The sequence below is a fragment of the Coloeus monedula genome (assembly GCF_965178545.1).
Source record: "Coloeus monedula genome assembly, chromosome: 3".
Taxonomy (NCBI): domain Eukaryota; kingdom Metazoa; phylum Chordata; class Aves; order Passeriformes; family Corvidae; genus Coloeus; species Coloeus monedula.
In genome coordinates this window covers 43,545,700-43,566,805 of record NC_138783.1, presented here as the reverse complement: position 1 = coordinate 43,566,805, position 21,106 = coordinate 43,545,700, and the positions used below count along the sequence as shown (strand labels likewise).

At 39.3% G+C, this 21,106-nt stretch overlaps 1 protein-coding gene across 5 annotated transcripts in view; it reads left to right on the top strand.

Moving 5' to 3' along the window:
- ALKBH8 (alkB homolog 8, tRNA methyltransferase) overlaps positions 1 to 21,106 on the top strand; it is a 44,699-nt gene that overhangs the window by 1,022 nt on the left and 22,571 nt on the right. Inside the window, exons 2-8 of one of the 5 annotated variants that reach the window (XM_082278108.1) lie at positions 3,445 to 3,545; positions 3,947 to 4,087; positions 5,603 to 5,843; positions 6,900 to 7,031; positions 7,883 to 7,978; positions 9,340 to 9,444; positions 12,455 to 12,525. In XM_082278108.1, the coding sequence (XP_082134234.1) occupies positions 3,956 to 4,087; positions 5,603 to 5,843; positions 6,900 to 7,031; positions 7,883 to 7,978; positions 9,340 to 9,444; positions 12,455 to 12,525 (777 nt within the window). In that variant the 5' untranslated portion in view covers positions 3,445 to 3,545; positions 3,947 to 3,955. Of the gene's footprint in view, positions 1 to 3,421; positions 3,546 to 3,946; positions 4,088 to 5,602; positions 5,844 to 6,899; positions 7,032 to 7,882; positions 7,979 to 9,339; positions 9,445 to 12,454; positions 12,526 to 21,106 lie in introns of all 5 variants that reach the window. The other 4 variants (XM_082278109.1, XM_082278107.1, XM_082278106.1 and 1 more) reach the window with 4 other exon arrangements.

Genomic DNA, 21,106 nt, shown 5'->3' with positions numbered 1-21,106 from the left:
TTTGTGACCTGCTATAACCTGAACTCGCGTTGCAAGAGGAAGCCGTTTTCAGTGTGTATTTTCAGGAGCTACTTTTTAAAAATACATGTTGTAAAAGTAGGTGGTAACAGTAGTGAATGCAGCAGTGGATTATCCCTTTTTCTTCTGTAGTCGTGTTGGCCTTTCTAAAGGAGGTGTGAGATCCTAGCAAATGAACTTTCCTACTTCTATACAGTTGAGTGTGATTCCTTTATTCAGCAATCAGGGCGGACTGTTGGTTTCTGTGTCTGCCGAATTGAGCCTCCTGCAGTGATGCAACAGATGAGTTTAGACCCCGTTCAGACAGGCACCAAGGGAATATTCTGCTGTCTCAGCTATGCAGGCAGTACTGTTTGAGATGCCTTCAGGAGCTGGAGGCACCAGGGTGGTGCTGGCAAGCATGACACAGCACATCAGGAAGGTCTTCAGCTTCTAGAACAGCAGGTGGAAGGCTGAGTGTTGTGGGGTAGGTCATCTCTGCCAGTGTTACGTGCTCTTTAGACAGCTGAATCACACCTCATCTGTCCCTTGTTCAGTTTAGTTCAGTGGTTATGAAAGGATAGAAAGTAGCCTTTCAGCTTCAGTTTCTGTGCTAGTTTGAGGAATATTGTGGCATGCCTTACTTGCTTTTGCCTGGAGAATGTGGGCGTTTGTGAGGACCTGACTAAAGGCCTGACTAAACTCAGAACTGCTTTCCCTGGAGATCAGATGAAGTCTTCCAGTATGTAGAGGTGTAGATGTTATGGGAGAGGCCTGACCTTTTCAGTTTGAAGTCCTCTGTTCTGCAGGCTGCATGACAGTGGTCTCAGTGGTATGGACGATGTGCATTGCCTCCACGCTTTTCCATCAGAAGCCCACTTTCCCTGTTTCCAAAGTATTAACCTTTATAACAAGCAAATATAATATTTTTGCTTGCTTTCTGTAAACTCATCAAATCAAAGATGCGTCACTTTTCTGTGGGGTAGTTTGGGACGGCCTGACACCCTCCCAAGAGGAACCTGCACATGTGTAGGCTGTAAAGATGTGGACCTCTGTTCACCTGTGTGTGGCAAATAAAGTTGGGCAGGCCAAGCCTTTGGGATGAAATTGTGTAGATGGTGATGCTTAGGGACATAGAGTTTAGTGGTGGGCTTGGCAGTCCTGGATTAACAGCTAAACTTAATCTTACAGGTCTTTTTTAACCTAAATGATTTTTTGATTCTATGAAATCTTTTAATTGCACAGCTTGGTCACAGTAGGCTTGCTGAAGGAGCCTGCAAATCAGCTGAGTCTTGGTAAGGGTAACCTGTTAGATGCACTTAGAAGAATTTACTTGATGAAAACTTTTTGTGCTTCTTCTCATGAGACTTTTATTTTTTCCCTCCCAGGTACCTAGGCTTCTAATTATCTTATGCGTTTGGGTGTTGGTTTTTTGTTTTTGTGTGTGTGTGTGTCTCTCACTGTGCTTTTTTTGGTTTAAGCAAGTTGAGATTTCTTGATCATTATTTAACTAATGAAGGCTAAGATTACCATTGCTCTCTGTGTGTAAAACACTGTTGATTAAGTAAAGAATATTTTGAACTATTTTGAGCTATTTGTCTTTAGAAGGAAGCATGTTATTTTCAAAGAATGACCTGTGGCCTGTTTGCAGGTCTGCCATCAGGAAAGTAAAATGTTTATTTAAGAAAGTACCAAGAGATTCAGGAAGGGAAGGGAAAAAATAAGAGTATAAAATAGGCAAAAACATTTTGAGCTTTATGAGCTTAAACTTTATGAGCACTGTTGCTTTGAAGGGAAAAGCCAGACAGTTCCTGACAAATCTGTAATAAAAATAATTTTGCAGAGATCAAGATTGATTCTATAACCCATTGATCTTCTCATCCTCTACCCTTCATTTCTGAAGTCATGTGAAATAATTATTTTAGTAGTCCTCTCCTTTTTCTGAAACTCTGCCCTGTTTCAGTTTTGTTATTTGTGAAATTTTATTCTCATGCATTTTGCCTCCATTGCATGTGAGCATGGCTGTGCTTGAATTCTCTCTAGGAGATCCTGGGAAATGTCAAGAATGTAAAGGTGATAGGATGGATTTCAGTGCTGAGTAATTTATTCAGTGTCTTTTGTTTTTTGGGTTTTTTTGGTCAGGCTCGGATATAAATTTGACCTTTATGTGGTCAGATATGTGTAAAAACTTGCATAATGCCAGGAAGTCAGGGTTCAAACTGTTACAGCCATGCATGTGACACCTCAAACTTTATAGCAGGCATCTGAAAGCATATCAGGAGAGAATTATTGATGCCTACCATGCCAGTATCTTGCTATGTTTGCTTGAAATTGTTGTTGACAAGTGTTTCAATTCATTTAAGACCTCTGTAAAATCGTGTTTGAGAATGGAAGAGGAATGGTAGGAGGATGAACCAGTAAGTGGAAAGGAAGTCTAAAAGACTGAGTCTTCTTTGGCAGCATTTACTCTGCTCCTTTTTGGAGAATTAGAATCTTTTATTTCCACAGAGCGCTTTTGTCATTCTGATTCTCTTTAAAGATTTTTCTCTTGCAGTGCGGTTAAAAGTTGTGCAGGTTGATGATGGTAATGCTGCAGCAATCACAGGGAATACATACTTACAGCTCCTGTGTAACACTTCAATATTTTATAACAATTTTAGTAGCATATTAGTGCTTGTTTAAAACAAAATTTTTGCTAAGTCATTCAATACAAAGTTGCAGTGAATACCAATATGAGGGTTTTTTTACCTTTACCATTTTTTGTGGTACATTGTCATATTATCGCGATTGTGTCTGCAGTTAAGGTATTGGGAAGCAGCTCTGCAGTCATGCAAGCCTGAAGGCATGCAAGTGGATGAGTGACTTCTGGGGCAGTTGACACAGTTAAATAATTACATATGGGGTGATTGACCTAGTTTTGTTTCAGTTTTTTCCTTAAAAATAACTGAAACAAAACCATTTTTTGACATGAAGAGAAGATGGAAGGATTGTTGTCACGTTGATGATGATAAAATAATGGAATAGGACAGACAACTGCAGTTGGACTGTCCAGCTATACTTTTAGGAGGATTTATAGGAAAGAAGAGAAGATACCTCTAAGATACAGGTAAGGGGTTATGTTGTAGGGAAAGATGAAGTCAAAGTCAAGCTGCATCAGTGTCTGGGAGCTTTGTCATAATCTTACATGAGGTCTGGACTCTTCCCTTGGATTTGAATGAAGTAGAATAAAGAAAGGAAAAGAATGTAAGCTCAGAGAGATGTGGGGAGGTGCTGTATGATCTCAATATAGTGTTAGACCAAAAGCAGCAAAAGATGCAGCAAAACCTGGAGAATGCCAGTGACCCTTAAGTACTCACCGGTTGGTAAATGCTGTGTTGCCATGAAATTCGGTAGTTAATATAGATATATATTTATATGTACACAGGTTTCTGTTCCTTCTCACGACAGGAATGTGACTTCCATTAAGTTTGGCCTTGGGAGATGTGGTGAATGAAGTGTGGAGCATCCGACATCTAAGTATTGGACACATTTTTCTACTCTCAAGAAAGGCAAGTTTGGCCAAATGCCATACTTCGTTGCAATTAGGAAAAAGGAGCCAAACATTTCATCTCCAACTCAAGCATTGGGTGAGGCATGAGAATAACTGAGAAGCTGAGACAATACAAGTCTCATGGCAGTTCCACACATAATTTTTTTCTCATGTTCTGCTCTGGAGAGACAGTAGAGAAAAGGAAATTAGCTGAAACTACCGTGTGAAAACAGGAGGGGCAGACAGGTTAAAACCCACAAATGGATGCAGTAATACTGTGAATGTGAATAAAGGAGTGAAGAGGAAGAGAAAAATGGGAAAATGAAATCAAGCATCATAGCAATCTTTTAAAGCTTTATTTTTGGGAGAGATCCTTTTCAAGCTGCACACTCACTGTGTGTTGTTATTTCTGCTTTCCAGAACACCAGCATGGAAGCTAAAACCACTGAAGATCATTTGAAAGTCCATAAAATGAAGAAGAAGGTACTGAGGAAGCAGGTCAGAGCTCAACATACACTGATGAGACATGAGGGCATAGAGTGTGTCTCCCATGCCACACAGGTGACTGGTAGTTGTGATTTTGATGGTCATGTTAGAATGCTGCTTATCTGTGTTCTGTTCTCACATGTGTCTTGTGTAAAATGCAGTTCTTCCAAATGCACTTCCCGAGACTGATGGTTTTCTGTGCTTCTTTGATTTCAAAGCAGAACTCTACATCAGCAGTTCAGTGTCTATGGAGAGACTTTGATGGCCTTTGGATAAGGTTTTTTTAACCTGAAACAGTAGTTGCTTGCGTTGAGGAGGAGGAAGCATTGGAAATGCTATTGAAGTAGATAAACTTTTCTTCTCTGTCTCTGTGGTTTCTTTTTTATTTTCTCAGGCTTTTAACTTTTGTACCTTTCTGTCCTCTGTACTTCTCTCTCCAGTGTAATTTGTCTCATCTAAACTCCCTGTTAAAAACATGTCGATATTGGAACTCTTTTCCATTTTGTTTTCTTCCCCTAAATAAATTAAGGCTGTGGTTCTGTGGGAGTTGAACTGGTTGGCTGGATTGCAGCTGTTGAAATGGCGACAGCTTTCTCTCTTTCCTTGCAGAAAAGCGACCTAACAGAAAGCTATTCAGATTTTTGATTTGTAGTCTTCTGCCACAGCAGAGTTATAGCAGATCAGAGAATGACCTCACAAATACTGATGTAGCAAAAAGTGACAGGAATTTGCAGACAGAGAAGTCAGAGTTTCTAATTTCTCTCTCTCATTTATGAAGAAATACAAATGGCTTGAAACACTGTAGAGCAGTGTCATTTACTCTGGTTGTTCATCCCGATCCTGCAAATTCTTCCCATTCAAGTGTAGAAAAATCAGTTAGATCTTTACACATTTTTGTAATCAAATTTAGTTTAATTTTCACTCAGATTTCACACCACATGGACAGATGCTAATGCCTCAGCAATCTTGTTTATGTTGTAAACTCTTTAGAACAAAGACTGAGTTTTTCTAGTGTTACTTGGAAGTGGATCTGTAATTTGGGACTTGTTCCCCTTGAAACTGTTCCAGGTACCAAGTTATCCATCTAATCTATCCAAAGAGTAATTCTGGGGTCCAGCAAGGTCCTTATTGGTGACAGAACATTTGAATAAATGATATATGAAAGAAAATCATAGTGCTAGTGGTAAACTTGTGTCAGGAATACAGAAAATACTTCCAGGCTTTGTGCAAGAGTCTGATTATCTCCAAATTGCATCATCAGTTGCTGCATGTTCTGCAGCAGTTGTGTAGTGGGGTCTTTGTAGATTAAGTGAAAGGAGTGGTTTGAACCTCTGCATGTCCTTCACGTGCAGGCCTCTCCTGCATTAGCTGAGGAGATGTTTCTAGTAGGGGTTGCAAGGCTTTCAGCCAGACTGTGTGCTGGGCAAGCTCATGGGAATGTAAGTATCTTGTGCAGAATACATAAAAGAGTGCTCATGGGTTTAAATTTTATTTATAGTGCTGTTCTCTTGGTAAAATGTTAGTTTTAAATGAACCAACAATAATCACTAATTCTCTTTTTTTTTTTTTTTTTTATTCTTTTTCAATTAGAGCCTGGTTATTGCCAATGCTGGTCTTGGTAATGGAATGAGTAGACAGCAATTGCTCAGGATACTAGAAGAATATGGAGCAATGGAAACACTCTTAATGCCACCAAATAAACCATATTCATTTGTGAAATATAGGACAACAGAAGAAGCCAAGAAAGCCTTTAATGCCCTTAATGGAAAAGAAGTAACACTGGAAGACGGTGACCAAAACATTGTTCTATATATTAATTTTGTGGAAAAAGGTACAGTTTTTCTTCTCTCCTATATATCCAGCTTCCTGCACACTGTTCCCCTTTGCTCAACTTCCTGGGTTGTAAATATAGGTGAAAACACACTAGTTTTTCTAAGTAAACACAGAGAATGAAAGCTAGAATCTGAGATGCAGGACATAAAGTAATCTTTGCTCCTTGTATTTTATTATAGGATACTCTAATTTCAACTCTGTTGCTTGGAAGCAAAAGGGAAAAAAAGATTTGAGTAATTTCCTGACCATTCAATACTGCACGTGAAGGTTTTGTGGTTAAAGAACCTGGAGAATCTCCAGACAGTTCATTGGATTTCTTGTGTCACCTTAGTCTTGCAATCTCTAGCTCAGCTTCAAGAAGAAAAATATGCAGAATGGAATTTCTGTCTTTTTTTCCCCCTTATCCCCAAGATTTTTTTTTTTTTTTTGACTGATTATAAGCTGTGTAATACAAGATCTGTTGCTCTTTCTGTGAGCTTTCATAGTGTCTAGCAAAAAGGGTTCCTAGTGTTGGTCTGTACATTCTGACAGCAAACAGATTTTTTTGAGCTCTTAGGATAGCAAACTGAATGTCCCAATGTCAGTGATGTTTCACCTGGGTGTTGTTTTGTACTCCGTATTTGTACATATTTGATTACAGAGTACTCTCTGTGGAAGCAATCTGCTGATATGGTAAATCGCTAAAATTCTACAAAATTAAAATGAAATTCGGGTAGAACCTTGAAGTGATTGGGAGATTCTGTTTACCATTATTTTGACAGGAAAAGCACCAAGTGGTTTTGTGTTTAAATAGTGTAAAGTGTTGTTCATCTTATGCAGTAAAATTTTTAGAAAGTGCTTGAATGATGCAAAACTTGGGCCTTACCCTGTTTGGCATGACAAAAAGGGATCACTCATTCTCCAGATAAGACCACAATGAGGGCTTCATGGTATTGTTAAAGATTTCTACAGCTGTAATATATTCTCATACCAAGTAAATATATCCCCATAGGGAACACATGGTTTTATTTTCTCTAAACAGTGACAGAATTCTCTTTTTTTTCATATACCTCAGTTTCCTTGCAAAATGCTGTTCCTACAAGCTTGCCTCCAGGCTTAATGGTAATTGAAAAGATTATTTCTCCAGAGGAAGAAAGGAAGATGTTGGCAAGTATTGACTGGAAAGGAGATGAAGATACTCAAAATGGTGGGCACAACTATAGGAATCCAGATATTCTGTACTTTTATGATGTTTTTTCCTACAGTTTCAGGTTATGGGAAGTCTACATCTTGGAATATGTATTGTCAGAAATTATCCTGTGTTTGTTCTTAGCATTTTAGGAATTGGGTCTTATACTGCAGGTGATCAACTCCTTAGGGAAAGTGGTCTGAATTGATATTCTAGAATGGATTTACTTGAATAACATACCTGCATCCAGAGACAATTAAAGTCTTTTTTATGTGTCTTGTGCCAAGCAGAAGACTTTGTAATTTGATGTCCATCTCAAGAGCTGTGTCTTCTTTTAAGTAAAAAGTAACTTAGTGAGGCATACGTTCCGGATGCTGTTGTGCTTCCACTTGAGTTTGTGGAGTTAAATCCTTCAATAAATGAATTCTTGGAAATCATTTCAGAGTTGCTGTGTAAATTTGTTCTGTGGAGCAATGCAAAAGTTATGTTGACCTTATCTAGTGTGTAACTTGGTGATTGATAAAAGCAAAGGTTCTTGAAATATCTCTAGGGTATTCATCAAGTGTAAGTTCAGAGATCAGGGCAAGAAAAAGGTGCATTAATCATGGCTCAAGAAAATGGGTATTCCCTGCTTCTTGCATATACGAAAACAGCATCCCTTTGACTCAAAACAGCAGTGAATGTTATGCTTGATGAAATACAAAAGATAATAAGGCAGAAGTGTGTACCACAAAGAACGAGGGTCACATACACTGTTTTAACTGCTAATTAAAGAATGTTTAGGCTTAACAGGTCAGATGGAATAGGGAAACATAGCAAATTTCTTGCAATGTTTTATGTAGTCTAACTTTAAAATTGTGTTTTTACAGCCCAGAAGACCTTAAAGCATAGAAGAGTAAAGCATTTTGGATATGAGTTTCGCTATGATAACAATAATGTTGATAAAGACAAACCATTACCTGGAGGTGAGAACTTCTGTATTAAACTGCACTTATTTTGCCCTGATGTTTGAACCATTATGTAAAGCCTTCAGGCTTAGCTGAGTTATGGCTGTGAGATTCTGGTTAAAGGAGAGCCCTTGCTGTATCTTAAGGACACACCAAACAGTGCCTTTGAGTTTTGAGATTCATTCCAAATTATTGTGAGTGCTTTAAGATTGTTGCCCAGTCACTTGGAGGCAGAGGTTGCTGCCCTTTGTTGAGGTCTGGTCAAATAGGGCTTTTGGGATTGTAATTGTCATTCCTTTTTAGCTTTTTGTTCCATCAAACAATTGCGTGTTACAAATTGCATATTAATTTGTTTGGGGGGTGTGACGTATGTTGCTGTGTATATTTATCTCTGCCAGCTTGAAGCTTGTTGGATGCACACTGAAATAAAATTTCCTTTGCTCTGAAAGCAATTTTGTAAAGGTTTCAATAACTCCTATTTGGAGTTGAAAGCTGTGAGTCAGAGCAAAGCCAGTGAGTCATCTTACAGAGTTAGATTTAAAAATAGTAAAATAGGAGAGTTAAATTCCTGTAAAACTTGAAGGTGTTTGAGGTGATGCATGTGTACTGGGGTGGATGCAGCATGCAACAGAAGGATTCTGGTTATATTAAGATTTTAACTGTGAAGCTATATCATTGTAAGAGGATTGATACGTGAATTGTTTTCTAGTCTCACAGACTATTTTGTGTGAGAGAGAAGCATAAACACTTCTTGAGGGAAAACAATTAAAAATAAAAATCAGTAGATTCATGGATGGGATAGTAGTAACATATTTGTTGGTGTTACCTTCAGCAGAATTTTTCAATCAAGTCCTCAGGTAAAATAGCAAACCAAAGCTGCGGTGGAGGACTGTGCCTTCCCCATTCCTGTTTCAAGACCATCTTAAATTCAGCAGATTTTTTTGGTGATATATTATCTAATTCAGTAACAGATTTCCAGAGAATAAATTTTTTGGAGGGCTCTCTGCACGACTGACTCTCTGCATAATAATTTTGCTTCTTGACTGCAACTCTTTTATTGTAATTGGTGGAAACTTTGCCTCTGGTTTGATGTGGTTTTATTTATGTGTAGAGATACTACAGTTTGCATTTGTTAGGGACTATCTGCTTCTGAATGCAGAGGCCTTGGAGGAGTTGCATTTCTAATTTTGAGATCTTAAAAATATATTGGACTTGAAGACTAGGCCCCCAGTTCTGATGTGTGTGTTAGCAGCAGATGCAGAGTACTCATTATTAAAGATGGACTTGCATGTATATGAAGCTATTTCTATGTATTTTTCCAGTTATATTTATTGTAAAAAGATGTCCTGTCTTGTTTACAGTTCTGTTTCTGTAACTAGGTCTTCCTGAAACTTGCAACCCATTCTTGGAGAAGTGCTTAAAGCAGGGATATATCAAACATAAGCCTGATCAGCTGACTGTAAATCAGTATGAACCTGGACAAGGTAAGTTTATTTGTCCCTCAAAAATTGTGAGCTCTTTATCTTACATTGTGGTTTAACCGTGGTAGGTAACTAACCACCATGCAGCTGCTTGCTCACTCCCCTCACTGAAGTAGAGGAGAGAATTGGAAGACAAAAGTGAGGATTGAGATAATGGGTTGAGATCAAGACAGTTTAGTAAGTTAAAAAAAAAAAATAAAACAAAGGAAAACAAGTGATGCAAAAAATACTCCTTGGCTACTGGCCAATCAGTGCTCAGCCAGTCCCTGAGTAATGACGTCCCTGGTAAACTTCACCCTTAGTGTTATTACTGATCACAGTGTCATATGATCGTATGGAATGTTCCTTTGGTCAGTTGGGGCCAGTTGTCCCAGCTGTTTCCCCTCCCAGCTTCTTCTGTACCCCCAGCTGACTTGCTGGCAGGGAAGCATGAGAACCATAGAAGACCTTGATGCTGTGTAAGCACTGCTCAGAAAGAGGTAAAACATCCATGTATTATGTACACTGTTTTCATCACAAATCCAAAGCATAGCACCATACAGGCAACTGTGGAGCAAATGAACTACATTCCAGCCAAACCAGTACAGCTTCCCTAAAAAGCAGAAGAGTGTAGCATCTAACTGTGACATGGTGTAGGGACAGGATTTAAGCACTTGCATAGGGTATTTTCTCTGTAACCAGATATGCTTTGAATCAAAACTAAAGTCTTAATACTGGTTTCTGCACATGGGAACTTAGTTCAGAAGTGCAGTCTTTGATACTACTGTTACAGGAGATGATGGTGTTTGAGTCCAAGGCCATAGTTTAAAAACTAACTAAGAACATAGTTTAAAAACTAACTAAAGAGATATAGGAATAGGTAGTCATATTTGGTTTTTTTATTTGAGTGAATTTTTTTAAACCAAACTTGTATTGCTTCCTGTAATGTGCATATAGTCTCCATGAAATGGCTCTTGCTGTTAGCACATATGATATAATGTTAGCGTATGTGATATATGGAGTCTTAAGTATGATGCAAGCAGGGTTCCCTTATCTTAGTAATAAGGAATTACTGTATTTTTAAATTTTTTCCCAAACTGGAGGCTTCTGAAGAAAAATAAACTTCTAATCACACTTCTAGGGAATAAATCACATGCTGTACTTTTTGCTAAGCTTAGTCATCAAGGTTAAGTATCTGGCTTGCTTTCCAGAGTGAGTATCTCATTTGTCCTTAGGAAGAAAGAACATTGGCTTTACTCTCAGAATTAATGTCTCACATCTATTACAATGTCTACTGAACAAGGGTCTGAAAAGCTGATCCTATTTGTTTGTGTATCTGACAATCTGTTAAATTGATGCAGTTGTATACTTCTGGCTGGGATATCTGAGGAGATTAGTTAGAATTGTAGATTTCTATCAAGAACAGAAGCAAGTTTTCTTGAAAAATCAAACAAACAAAAACCCAAGCCCAAAGCAAAATACCCCTTCTTAAGTGCAAATCATTAGGATATGAATGAGTACAGAGTGCAGTCAGATTAATACTGTGTGCATCTTTGTTCTGAGCCATGTTTTCACTGGAAATTGTATGTGAAACTTTAGTGAGTTATGGCTATGAATGTCTAAGCTGGAGGGGCCACACATAAGATACTTTAAATGAGGTGGGTAGATCAGTGTGGCCTCGGTTGAATTATCAGTGATAGTGTAGAGAGCTGTTGATGTTCCCCTGCTGCACAGTGAATTGCTCAGACTTCAGTGTGCCTCTTAAGGCAGAACCTCAGTGCTTTGTACTGAGGCAAAGTTATGAGCCATAACAAACAGGTATCTTATCTGTCCTTGGTTTTCAAGTCTCACTGATTTTCTGTCTGATTAAATGTTGGTCCCATAAAACACTTGTATTGTTTTCACTGAAACTAATGGAATTCAGAATATTTACATCTGGATGTAAAATCTGCCAGGTAGAAAGGGTACTTTATAGAGCTGACTGACACTGTTAAAAAAAATTGTTTTTAACTCAGGAATTCTCTACAGAGTCCCAAATGAACTTGGGTAGAATTTTTAATAAACAAATAAAACTGTTTCAGTTTGGATGGTTGAGGAGTTACTCTGTCTGCCTAGGCCTGCAGTGGATCAGAGGACAGTGTAGTTGCAGTTCTCCCAAGCTGCCTGCTGTTCTCCCTTGCTCCACTGCTGACTGCCATTCCCTACCATGTGGTGAGATCTTGCTGTGGCATGCACACTGCTGTTTTAGCACTTGGTGGTAAAATGTGTGACACAAGCTGCGGGGATTGGCAGTTTCTTTCCGATTAGCAGATATGAAAGAAAAATCTAAAAAGCAAAACTGAAAAATGACTGTCCTTTTGGCAATTCTCAGTTATGTGTGTGTACTCAAACACGCACCGACAGATGTATTACCCAGGGCTTAGCCTAGCAATGATGTGTGTTTGCCTAGGAAGTGCAAAACAGAGGCAGGACTTGATCCTAACAGTGCCTGCCCCTGAGATACTAGGTCCTAATGCTGAAGCTGAATCCCTTAATGCAGTCATTTGCTTAGGAAATAAAGGGATTTGAGATTACTCCTCTGTGAAGAGAGTTAGGAAGAAGTACATGATTGTGGATGAACTAAAGCCCAAAATCGTTATATGTGCCATAACTGTTAGTGCTGAGGGCTGACCTGCCTACAAGGAAAGTGAAGTGATTGAGCTGCTCTCTGCAGCAGGGAGAGCGTTTGGAGTCATCCAGGAGTGAGTGAAGCCTTAGACTAACCTGGACTATCTTGTAGCTATTTTTACTGATTATATAAGACACTTAAGTTAATTGTGTACATCTAATCTGGATGTGTAAATAAGACAATTGCCCTTAATTCTTATGGAACGCAATTCCCTTGTTTATGATAAGGTTGGTTTGTTCAACCGTACATCCCAGTTTTCCATATGGACATCCATAAAAATAGGGCTTGCTAATGGAGATAGCACTCTATTACTATTGTTATTATTATTATATTGACTTTTTTGTTGTTTGTATTTTTTTAAAACAGGAATTCCTCCCCATACTGATACACATTCTGCTTTTGAGGATGAAATCATCTCTCTCAGTTTGGGAGCTGAGGTACACTTATGCTTTACTGAGAAGTTCCATTTTTATATTGTTAATTTGTTAATTTGATTTTCCATGGTGTCTGTCCACATTCATCCAAACTTAATATCAAATGTGAAAGGTAATGTGATATGCTAATCAAGTAACTTCAATACAACATTGTCACTGGAAGATTTGCCAGTGATAGCAATGATTTTTAAATCTTGGCATCCAGTTTTCCATTGACCTTCCTTCATCTTTATTTCATGCTTTAATTTTACATCTTCTGCCTCAGTCCTGCAGCCTTGGGCTTTCTTATCCTTTCCATTTCAATGAAAAGGCTGACTCTGGCACAGATGCTGTGTTACTTCTTTGATGTAACACCATAAGTAGTGCATTTCTAGGTTATTGTATTACAGCATACCTGTGTGATGGTCTCAGATGGCCAAAACCACAGTGATTTTAATCACATGAAAAATACAAACCTTTTTGGGAAGTGGACTGCATGGAGTGTTTTGAAGCTGTAAAAGGTTGGAATGTGTACATTTCAACCAGGGAGACAGCTAGACTTGGGCCATTTCTAGATATTTCAGGCATAGCCATTGGATTACAGCCTGTTAGGTATCTCACAAATTTTAGTGCCTTTTCCTAATGGGCCATAAATAAACTTTTCAGGTGCAGGCAGTCAAAGAACAGATGCAGTAAAACAAGCCAGTAGCCCATGACATGCTGCATTGTTTATGGCTTTTCTTTCTAGTACTTCTACAATTTTTTATGATTTCTTTGTAGTTTTGTGCACTTAGCTCTTCATCTGATTTTTAAAATGAAAATATCAGTTGCAGTAATACGTGAGTTAGCTATTTTAGGAGTGAAGCCCCCTTCTCTATTCCCATTAAATTTTGCCACGGGCAAAATTTACACACTCTGTTAATAAATAATTGGACTTACACATGCAGCATCAACCTTTGGTGTCTTTCTCCTCTTCATTTTTCTCTCTGTAGGATGACTTGTTTTCCTACCTGAATACATTAGGCTGCAAGGTGGTAGAAAACATGCATAAAGCCATATGTCTTGTCCTTTTTTGTTCTCCTCAACAGTAAATGCACACATTTAAATAAAAAGTGCCATAAAGAAATAACCTTGCAACCCAGCTGATTCTGTATTCTATTTTGGAAATTGGCAAACCAGACACTTCAGAGGAAAAGAAGGAAGCAGAATGCCTCATTATGCTGAGGAATGGAAAGAGCATTTCTTTCAATTGCTTATATGCTTGTCCCTTCAGGATCTGAATTAGGCAGATTGTGATACTTAATAACTAAAACAAATGCATTGGCTTATGAAAAAGAATTCTGGCAGAACAGAGGACTAAACACAAACACGCTCCTAGCGTGGTGACTTAGTTATCACCGCAGATTCTCAAACTCCTTATGTCAGGTTCACAGGCCCACAGAACTGTTTAAGTTGGAGAGGATCTCTTAAGGTCATGTAGCCCAAGCTCCTGCTTAAGCAGGGTCAGCAAAAGTAGGTTGTCTAAGACTGTGTCCAGTTTTGTTTTGAATATTTCTGCAGATGGAAACTCCAGAACCTCTGTAGGCAACCTGTTGCAGTATTTGACCTGTGTCACAGTAAAAATCCAAACTGTTTCTTTGTGTTTTGATGGAATGGCATGGGGTTTAAATCGTGCCAATTGTTTCTTGTCCTGTTGATGGACACTGTTAGGAAGAATCTGGGTCCCTCTTCTTCATTCCTTCCCATCAGTTATTGATACACTTTAATAAGAGCCATCTTACCTGACCCTGAGCCATCCCTTCTCCAGGCTGATCAGTCCCAACTGTCTCAGCATCCCCTTATGTAATGATATTCCTTTATAATCTTCCTGGCCCTGTCCTGGACTTGCTCCAATAAGTTCATGGCATTCTTGTAGTTGGAAGCCCAGTCCAGTCCCAGTACTGGACAGAGTACAAGAGATACTTCCTCACCAGGGCTGATTAGTGAGGAAGAATCACCTCCCTTTAACAGCTGACAGTGCTCTTGCTAATATCACCCAGGACACTGTTGGCTTTTTTTTCTGCGAGAGTACATTGGTGGCTCATGTTTGACTTCTTGTCATCAGGACCTCAAGGTCATTTTTGGCAGAGCTGCCTCCTAGCTCATCAGCTGCCAGTGTGTAGAGATACATGGGATTGTTCCTGACCGGGTGCAGGACTTTGTACTTCTGTTTGTGGAACTTAATGGGGTTCCTGTTGGCAGCAGTTGTCCAGCCTGTCCACATCCTTCTGAATGGCGGCACAACCATCTGGTATCAGCCACTCCTCCTAGTTTTATTTCACCTGAAAATGTGCTGAATGTGTGCTTTGCCTCATCATCCAGGTCATTAATGAAGTTGTTAAACAGTGCTAGCCCTGGCGTCAATCCCAAGGGCAGCCCACTAGTGACACTTCTCCAACTGCGCTTTGTGCCACTGTCATCTTCGGTGGTACCTTGCAACCTAACTCACATTACTGAGGATCAGTCTTTTCCTCAGTGGAGAATGAGTTTATCCAGTGAGAAAGCACTTTCTACTATTTTGTTAGAGGAATCACTGTAAGTTTAATTTGTTTCTGCAAACCTGATTTGTATTGAAAAACAAATAGTTACTGGCATGTATGTTCATTTTAAACATAAACAAATAATCTTGAGAACAAAATAAAGGCATGATTCTTCACAACACTGCACTTGTCTTGCATCAGAAAATTGACAGCAATCCAAGTTCTTGTGTGAAATGAGGTGGAAATGTAGGTGTGAGATCCTCTTTCAGTCACATGAAACAGCTTTATCAAGAGGCACAGAGTGGCCAAGTAGTTGCCCTGGTTGGTGCAATCCATCGTGTTTTGAGGATTTTACAAGACAGATTAAACTTGTTTTGAAGGAGAATAAATCTCATTATTGCTTTCCACTTCTGCCTAGCTTATAAATACTATTGAATAGTGTGAGAGCAAAGCAGTGAGAGGTGATTTGTCTTGTCCCATAATACTTCAGGAAAAGTGAGGGTCTCAGGCTAATCATTCCCGTTTGTAACCCATTTCTTTGGCATCTCCTGGGAAACTGCAGAATAAAATGAGACTTCTAGAATGTCCTGTGGGCTTGTAATTGCATTTTATAAATCACCACATTCACCCTTTCTTTATAGAAGCTGATAGACTGAAAATATTAATGAATATCAGTGTTGGGGCTGTTGTATTGAATGCACTTTATTTGGAAATTGTCATAGTAGGAAAGCCAAGGTAATGTGGTAAATTTAGGTGAGTGACTTATTAAATTTAACAGCAAATCATATTCTATGTCCATGAATTTGAACAAAGTACTGCAAAGCAGTCCCTTCTGTTGAGAATTTTGGTTTTGTTTCAGTTAGGTGTTATTTTCAGTGCCTCCATTTGGTGTCTCTAAAGATACGCAGTTTTACATCTATTTCATCTTAGAAGCCTGGCCAAGTTTGCAGCTGTCTCAGAAGAATCCTAATTTTAAAGCCTGTGTTGAATTTCTCTTTGCAGGTTTGTGGCAGGAGCTTGATCAATAGTGAGATTTCTGTTTTTCCACTTTCCCTAATTTGCCATTTTATATGCTGCCATGTAATGCTTGATTCATTAAAACTTTAGAAATACAGAGGTAGCATTTCTAGTATGAGCTAAGTAGTGCTACAAACATATCCAACAATAGAAGAATTTTCCCTTCCTGGCTGCAGATCTTACTCCCAGTCAACAGCTGCCAACACCCTGCAGTCCCTCCTTGTCAGCTCTGCCCCTCTGTGTCCAAGACTGCTGTGGGACACCCACTGCACCATGCCAGAGAGCAAAGCACAGTCATAGTTTGCTCAGAGGGGGTGTTGTGTTGGCACAGTACTCTGATTTATGTTGCTGTGTCCCATTTTCCTAAGATCCAGCCCCAGGCTTGTTGTTCTCTTCTCTTTAGCTCTGCTTTTCCTTGACTTACTCTGCTTCCTGTCCATATGCCTTGGGCTGGCGAAAGGCTGATACAAACACTGAGAACTGCTTTGATGCTCTGTCTAGGCCCTGACCTAATGTCTGAGGAAGGAAAGCTTTAGGGATGTCAGCCAGACTTGTGGCTCAGGGTTAAAGAGGGGGGCCATGTATGGATGATCCTTGACCTCTGCCTAACTTCTGTTAATCTGACCACATTGATCATCTCTTAGCCTGCGGATCTTAAGTGCTTTGATCTATAAAGAAAACCTGTGACTCTCTTAAGCCTTGAAAGAAGAGCAATGTTACAAAGAAAAACTTTATGAGACCTTTTGAACAACCTTTGAGTATGGTCATTCTAGCACTGATAGAATGAGGTATGGTGCTTCTGCTCATCTCTCAGTTTGATAATCAACCCTTTTTCTGGCACTTTTGCTTCTTACCTGTTGATTGATTTCCAATCTGTCTTGGTTAACAAACAGAAACCTGTAGCTGGTATAGCACCAGCTGTTTCTGTAATGGCTGAGAGATTTTATGAGAAGCCTATAGAAAGTCTAGACTGTACCCAGCTTTAGACAGTTAGCAGCTGTTCTGTGTCTTGCATGAGCTTTAACAAGATAGGCAGGCACTGCATATTGTTGTGTGGTCCAGCTCTTATTCTGCTTATCTTGGTTAGTTGCTAATTCAGTTTAATTTCCTTTTTACATCTATATTGCTTTATTTTTTTTTTTGTTAGAAAGCATCTTGCCTATTTAAGGAATCACTATGGTAGTGGCTATACCAAAGTTTTTTTCTCCATCTGTGCTGGTAGGATGATGGTAGTGGGTGAAATAGTGGTAAGAATCATCACTATTTAAAAAGAGATTGTGTTGGCAGAATCAAATTGTCTCTGAACCCAAATGGAAGACACTAATTTTAATCACTACAACCTAATGCTGAGTTTAGAAGTTTGTTCAGATTAGGTAGGATTCCTAAAGCTCAATAGTGTGCTTTTCCAATCTGTAAGACAGGTGCAACTCAAGAAACATGTCTTACAGACATGGATTTTATTGGTTCTTGAAGAATAGTGACTTGCAGTGGTTTTAGCTGGAAATCCAAATGGACTTTATTTATACTTGTATACCAAGTTTAGTTGGTTTGTTCTATTTAAAGTGGTATTTCATTTTTGAAAACTAATGCAGAGCTGCTCCATGTGAAAGGTATCCTGAGCACCGTAAGTTAAATTTATCAGGCTTCATAAGTCTGTCTCTCCTGTTTGCATTTGCTTTTTATAGCTGTGTCTTGTGTGTTTCTTTCTATCCATGTCATACCATACTGTCACTGAGCTTGGATGAGATGCAAGAACCACCAAAAAAGGAAGAACTTCCTGTTAATGTAATTGAACATTGAAATATGCCCTCTGAGATAAGCAACAAAGCCTGCAGCCCCTTTGTGGGAATACTTAAAACAGCCTTACTGCCTCTTTTGGGAAAGGTGAAACTTTCTGTTCTGAATTTTTATTTCTGTGCTGGATGTCTCTTCCCCATTTTCATACAGGATTCTCTTCATAGATACCAACATGTCCTGATGTTTCTACCTGATGAGTTATTTTAACCTTTGGAAAGATCCTGAAAGCCCAACTGTGATGTAAACTGTTCAAACGGAATCTGCGTTAAAAAAAAAGACTCCTTGATTGTTGATAGGCTAACTCCTGTTTCAGCCAAGGGTAACAAGAGCAAGGCACCCACTGCGTGCAATTAATGCAGACAAGCATTTGTTTCCAAGTGCTGTCCAGGAATCTGCTAACCAATTTCAATTTGCATTGAGATGGTACAAGAAGAGCATTTGGTCAAAATTGCCCCCAGAAAAATGATTTGATAGCATTATTTCTCTGGAAGCTGTATGGCAGTAATTTGTGAAGAAACAAGACAGCAGTGTGGAAATCTTGCTTTCTCTGATCTCTCCTAAGCTCCTTGGGAAGAACAAAATCAAAGCTAAGCTATGATAGAGCCACATTTCAAAGTTTTGTATGTAAAAATATGCTTTTTTGCTTCCCTTTCATATTGGTGAGACATAGTTTCCAGCTGCCTCTCTCTCTCTGAGATTGGGCATTTACCACCAGGGGGCCAATACCAGGCAAGTAGCTCTGCAAAGACTGGTCTCCTGTCTCCCTTCTGTTAGATTTATACCAGCCTGCCTTCCTCTCCACAGAAGGAAAAAACTTACCATCTCCCATGTCTTTCCATAAAGCTGTTCCCCACTATGCAAAGCCTAGTAGCAACTACATCAGTGCTGAGGAAGGAAAGCACCCTGTAGTTTGATTGCTGTGGGATCTCTGATCTGCAGAATGTGCTGTGATTTGCTGAGCTATTTCTCCTGGGTCTGCTAGACTGGGAAGCTGCCTTACTCCATTCTCTGTAGTGGTTTTGTTTCCTGTTCATGGTCCCTTATTTTGGCTACTGAAGGGGAAGACAGAGCTGCAGCCCCTCCTGGTTCATACCCCTTTGCTTTCTTCACAGCCAGTTGGTTGTTCTTTTTAGCATCCTGTGTTTTGTTTGAGCCTTTCAGTGTTGAGGAGGGGTTGTGGGAAGAATGTTCTCTTTGTCTCCTGAACTCCTCTGGGCAGTGCATCCAAAGCAAATGTGGAAAGAAAGATAAAAGAAATGGCAATTAGGAGGAATTCGAAAATGAAATCACTCAATATCACATAGAAAAATATATAGAGATGCTATAAAAATGTCATATGGTTCCAGTTATTTCTGTGTGATTGTGAGAAAACTCCTACTGTGAGTGAAATACTTTCTAAAATGTTTGCAGTCTGCAGTAGGGCTTATGATTTTCTGACTGGGGTCATAACTGCTAAATAATGAAGGAAAACTTCTGTGTAATTCCTTTACCAACTTGATTCTGTTTTAACAGAACCTGTTGTCACCAGGCTATTTGCTGTTTCTGTAGTGTGCTTATTTTGTATGCTGAGGCAGCATCATTTCATTTTCAATTCTCAGACGTCTGGCTGTTAAGGCGCTACTGTGACACACAAATACAGATACTGAATTTTTCAGTGGAAGCAAATGTACTCTCTAAAAAGTGTCTTGTTATTCCATAGCTATTGCTACATTTTTCTAATTGGTTTTCATGTGGTAGTGTACTAGTTTGAAAACAAACTAGTGGTAGGCACCAAGTCAGAATAACAATTTAATGGGGAAATTCAAGAAAAGGGGAAAAAAAAAAAAAAGAAAACACTGGTTCAAACTGACAAGGGTCAAGATACAACCTGTTAGTCAGGGTGGTGGTAGCAGTCTGGTAGAATGGTGGCTGCAGTCCTCTGAAGCGGTGATCCTGTAGAAAGGCTCTGTTCTTCCTCAGAAGGTCTAGTGGTGGCTGTGTAGCTCCTGTCCTCTGGAAATCCAGTGGAAAGGTTGTCTCTGGTGTTCAGAATCTCAGATTATATCCAGGATGGAATGCTCTGGGTGGAGCATCTCACAATGGGGTAATGAGTCATGAGGCCAGGTGTTGATTGGGCTCATTAACAGAAGATAGTCCAGAGGGAGTTATCTCTGAGTCATGCGGCAGGACAATGATGGGCCATTAACAGCAAGATAGTCTGGGGGGAGGAGGCAAGGAAACACTGCCCCACCTGATCTCAACGGCTGATGGGGATGGTAATAGAATACACTGCAACCCAGGACAGGTAGGAAAAATATAGATAGCTAAAAATCTTGGGAAAATGTTACGTTATGGTGTACAGTACTGCTAGTTTTAAATGAAAACCTTTTTTTCTCTCTTTTGCACTTCATGCCTCCCATGTATCCTTCACTATGATGCATGAGCCATTCTTCCATGGTGGTGAGATGAATTAACTGTTTAAATATGAAGTTTCTATTAACTCCAGTGAAAAAAATATAGTTATTGTAATAAAAGAAAAGAAGCATCAAACAGGAGACCAAAGGCAGTGTGGTCAACAGGTTGAGGGAGGGGATTCTCCCCCTCTACTCTGCTCTCATGAGACCCCTCCTGGAATACTGCATCCAGCTCTGGGGCTGCCAACATAAGCAGGACAAGGACCTTTTGGAGAGAAGCTAGAGGAGGATCATGAAATTGGTAAGAGAGCTGGAGCTTCTGCTATGAAGACAGGGTGAGAAACTTGGGATTGTTCAACCTAAAGAGAAGGACTCTAGAGAGTTTTCCAGTACTTAAAGAGGGCCTACAGAAAAGTTGGACAGGGATTCCTTATTAGGGAGTGTAGTGACAAAATGTGGAGTAATGGTTTGATACTGAAAGAGGGGGCATATAGATTAGATATTAGGAAGAAATTCTTTACCGTGAGGGTGGTAAGACTCTGGAAGTTGTGAATGCCACATCCCTGTAAGTGTTCAAGGCCATGTTGGATGCTTCTTTGAGCTGGTGTAGTGGAACATGTCCCTGCCCATGGTGCTCTCGAACGTCACTTCCAAACCATTCTAAGATTCTGTGAAAACTAACAGAGTATTTGAATTTACATTTCAATTGGTATTTTTACAGCTAAAATGGTTTCTGAGTCAGGTTTTGAGTTGTCATTCTTGAAATGTAGTTCCATTTTTTTATAGAAACCTCTGTGTTGTTTTTTAGTAGTTAATAATTTCTTAATTTTTTAAAGCATTTTTTATTTTGTCAAGAGGTTCATCAGTGGAACATATTTC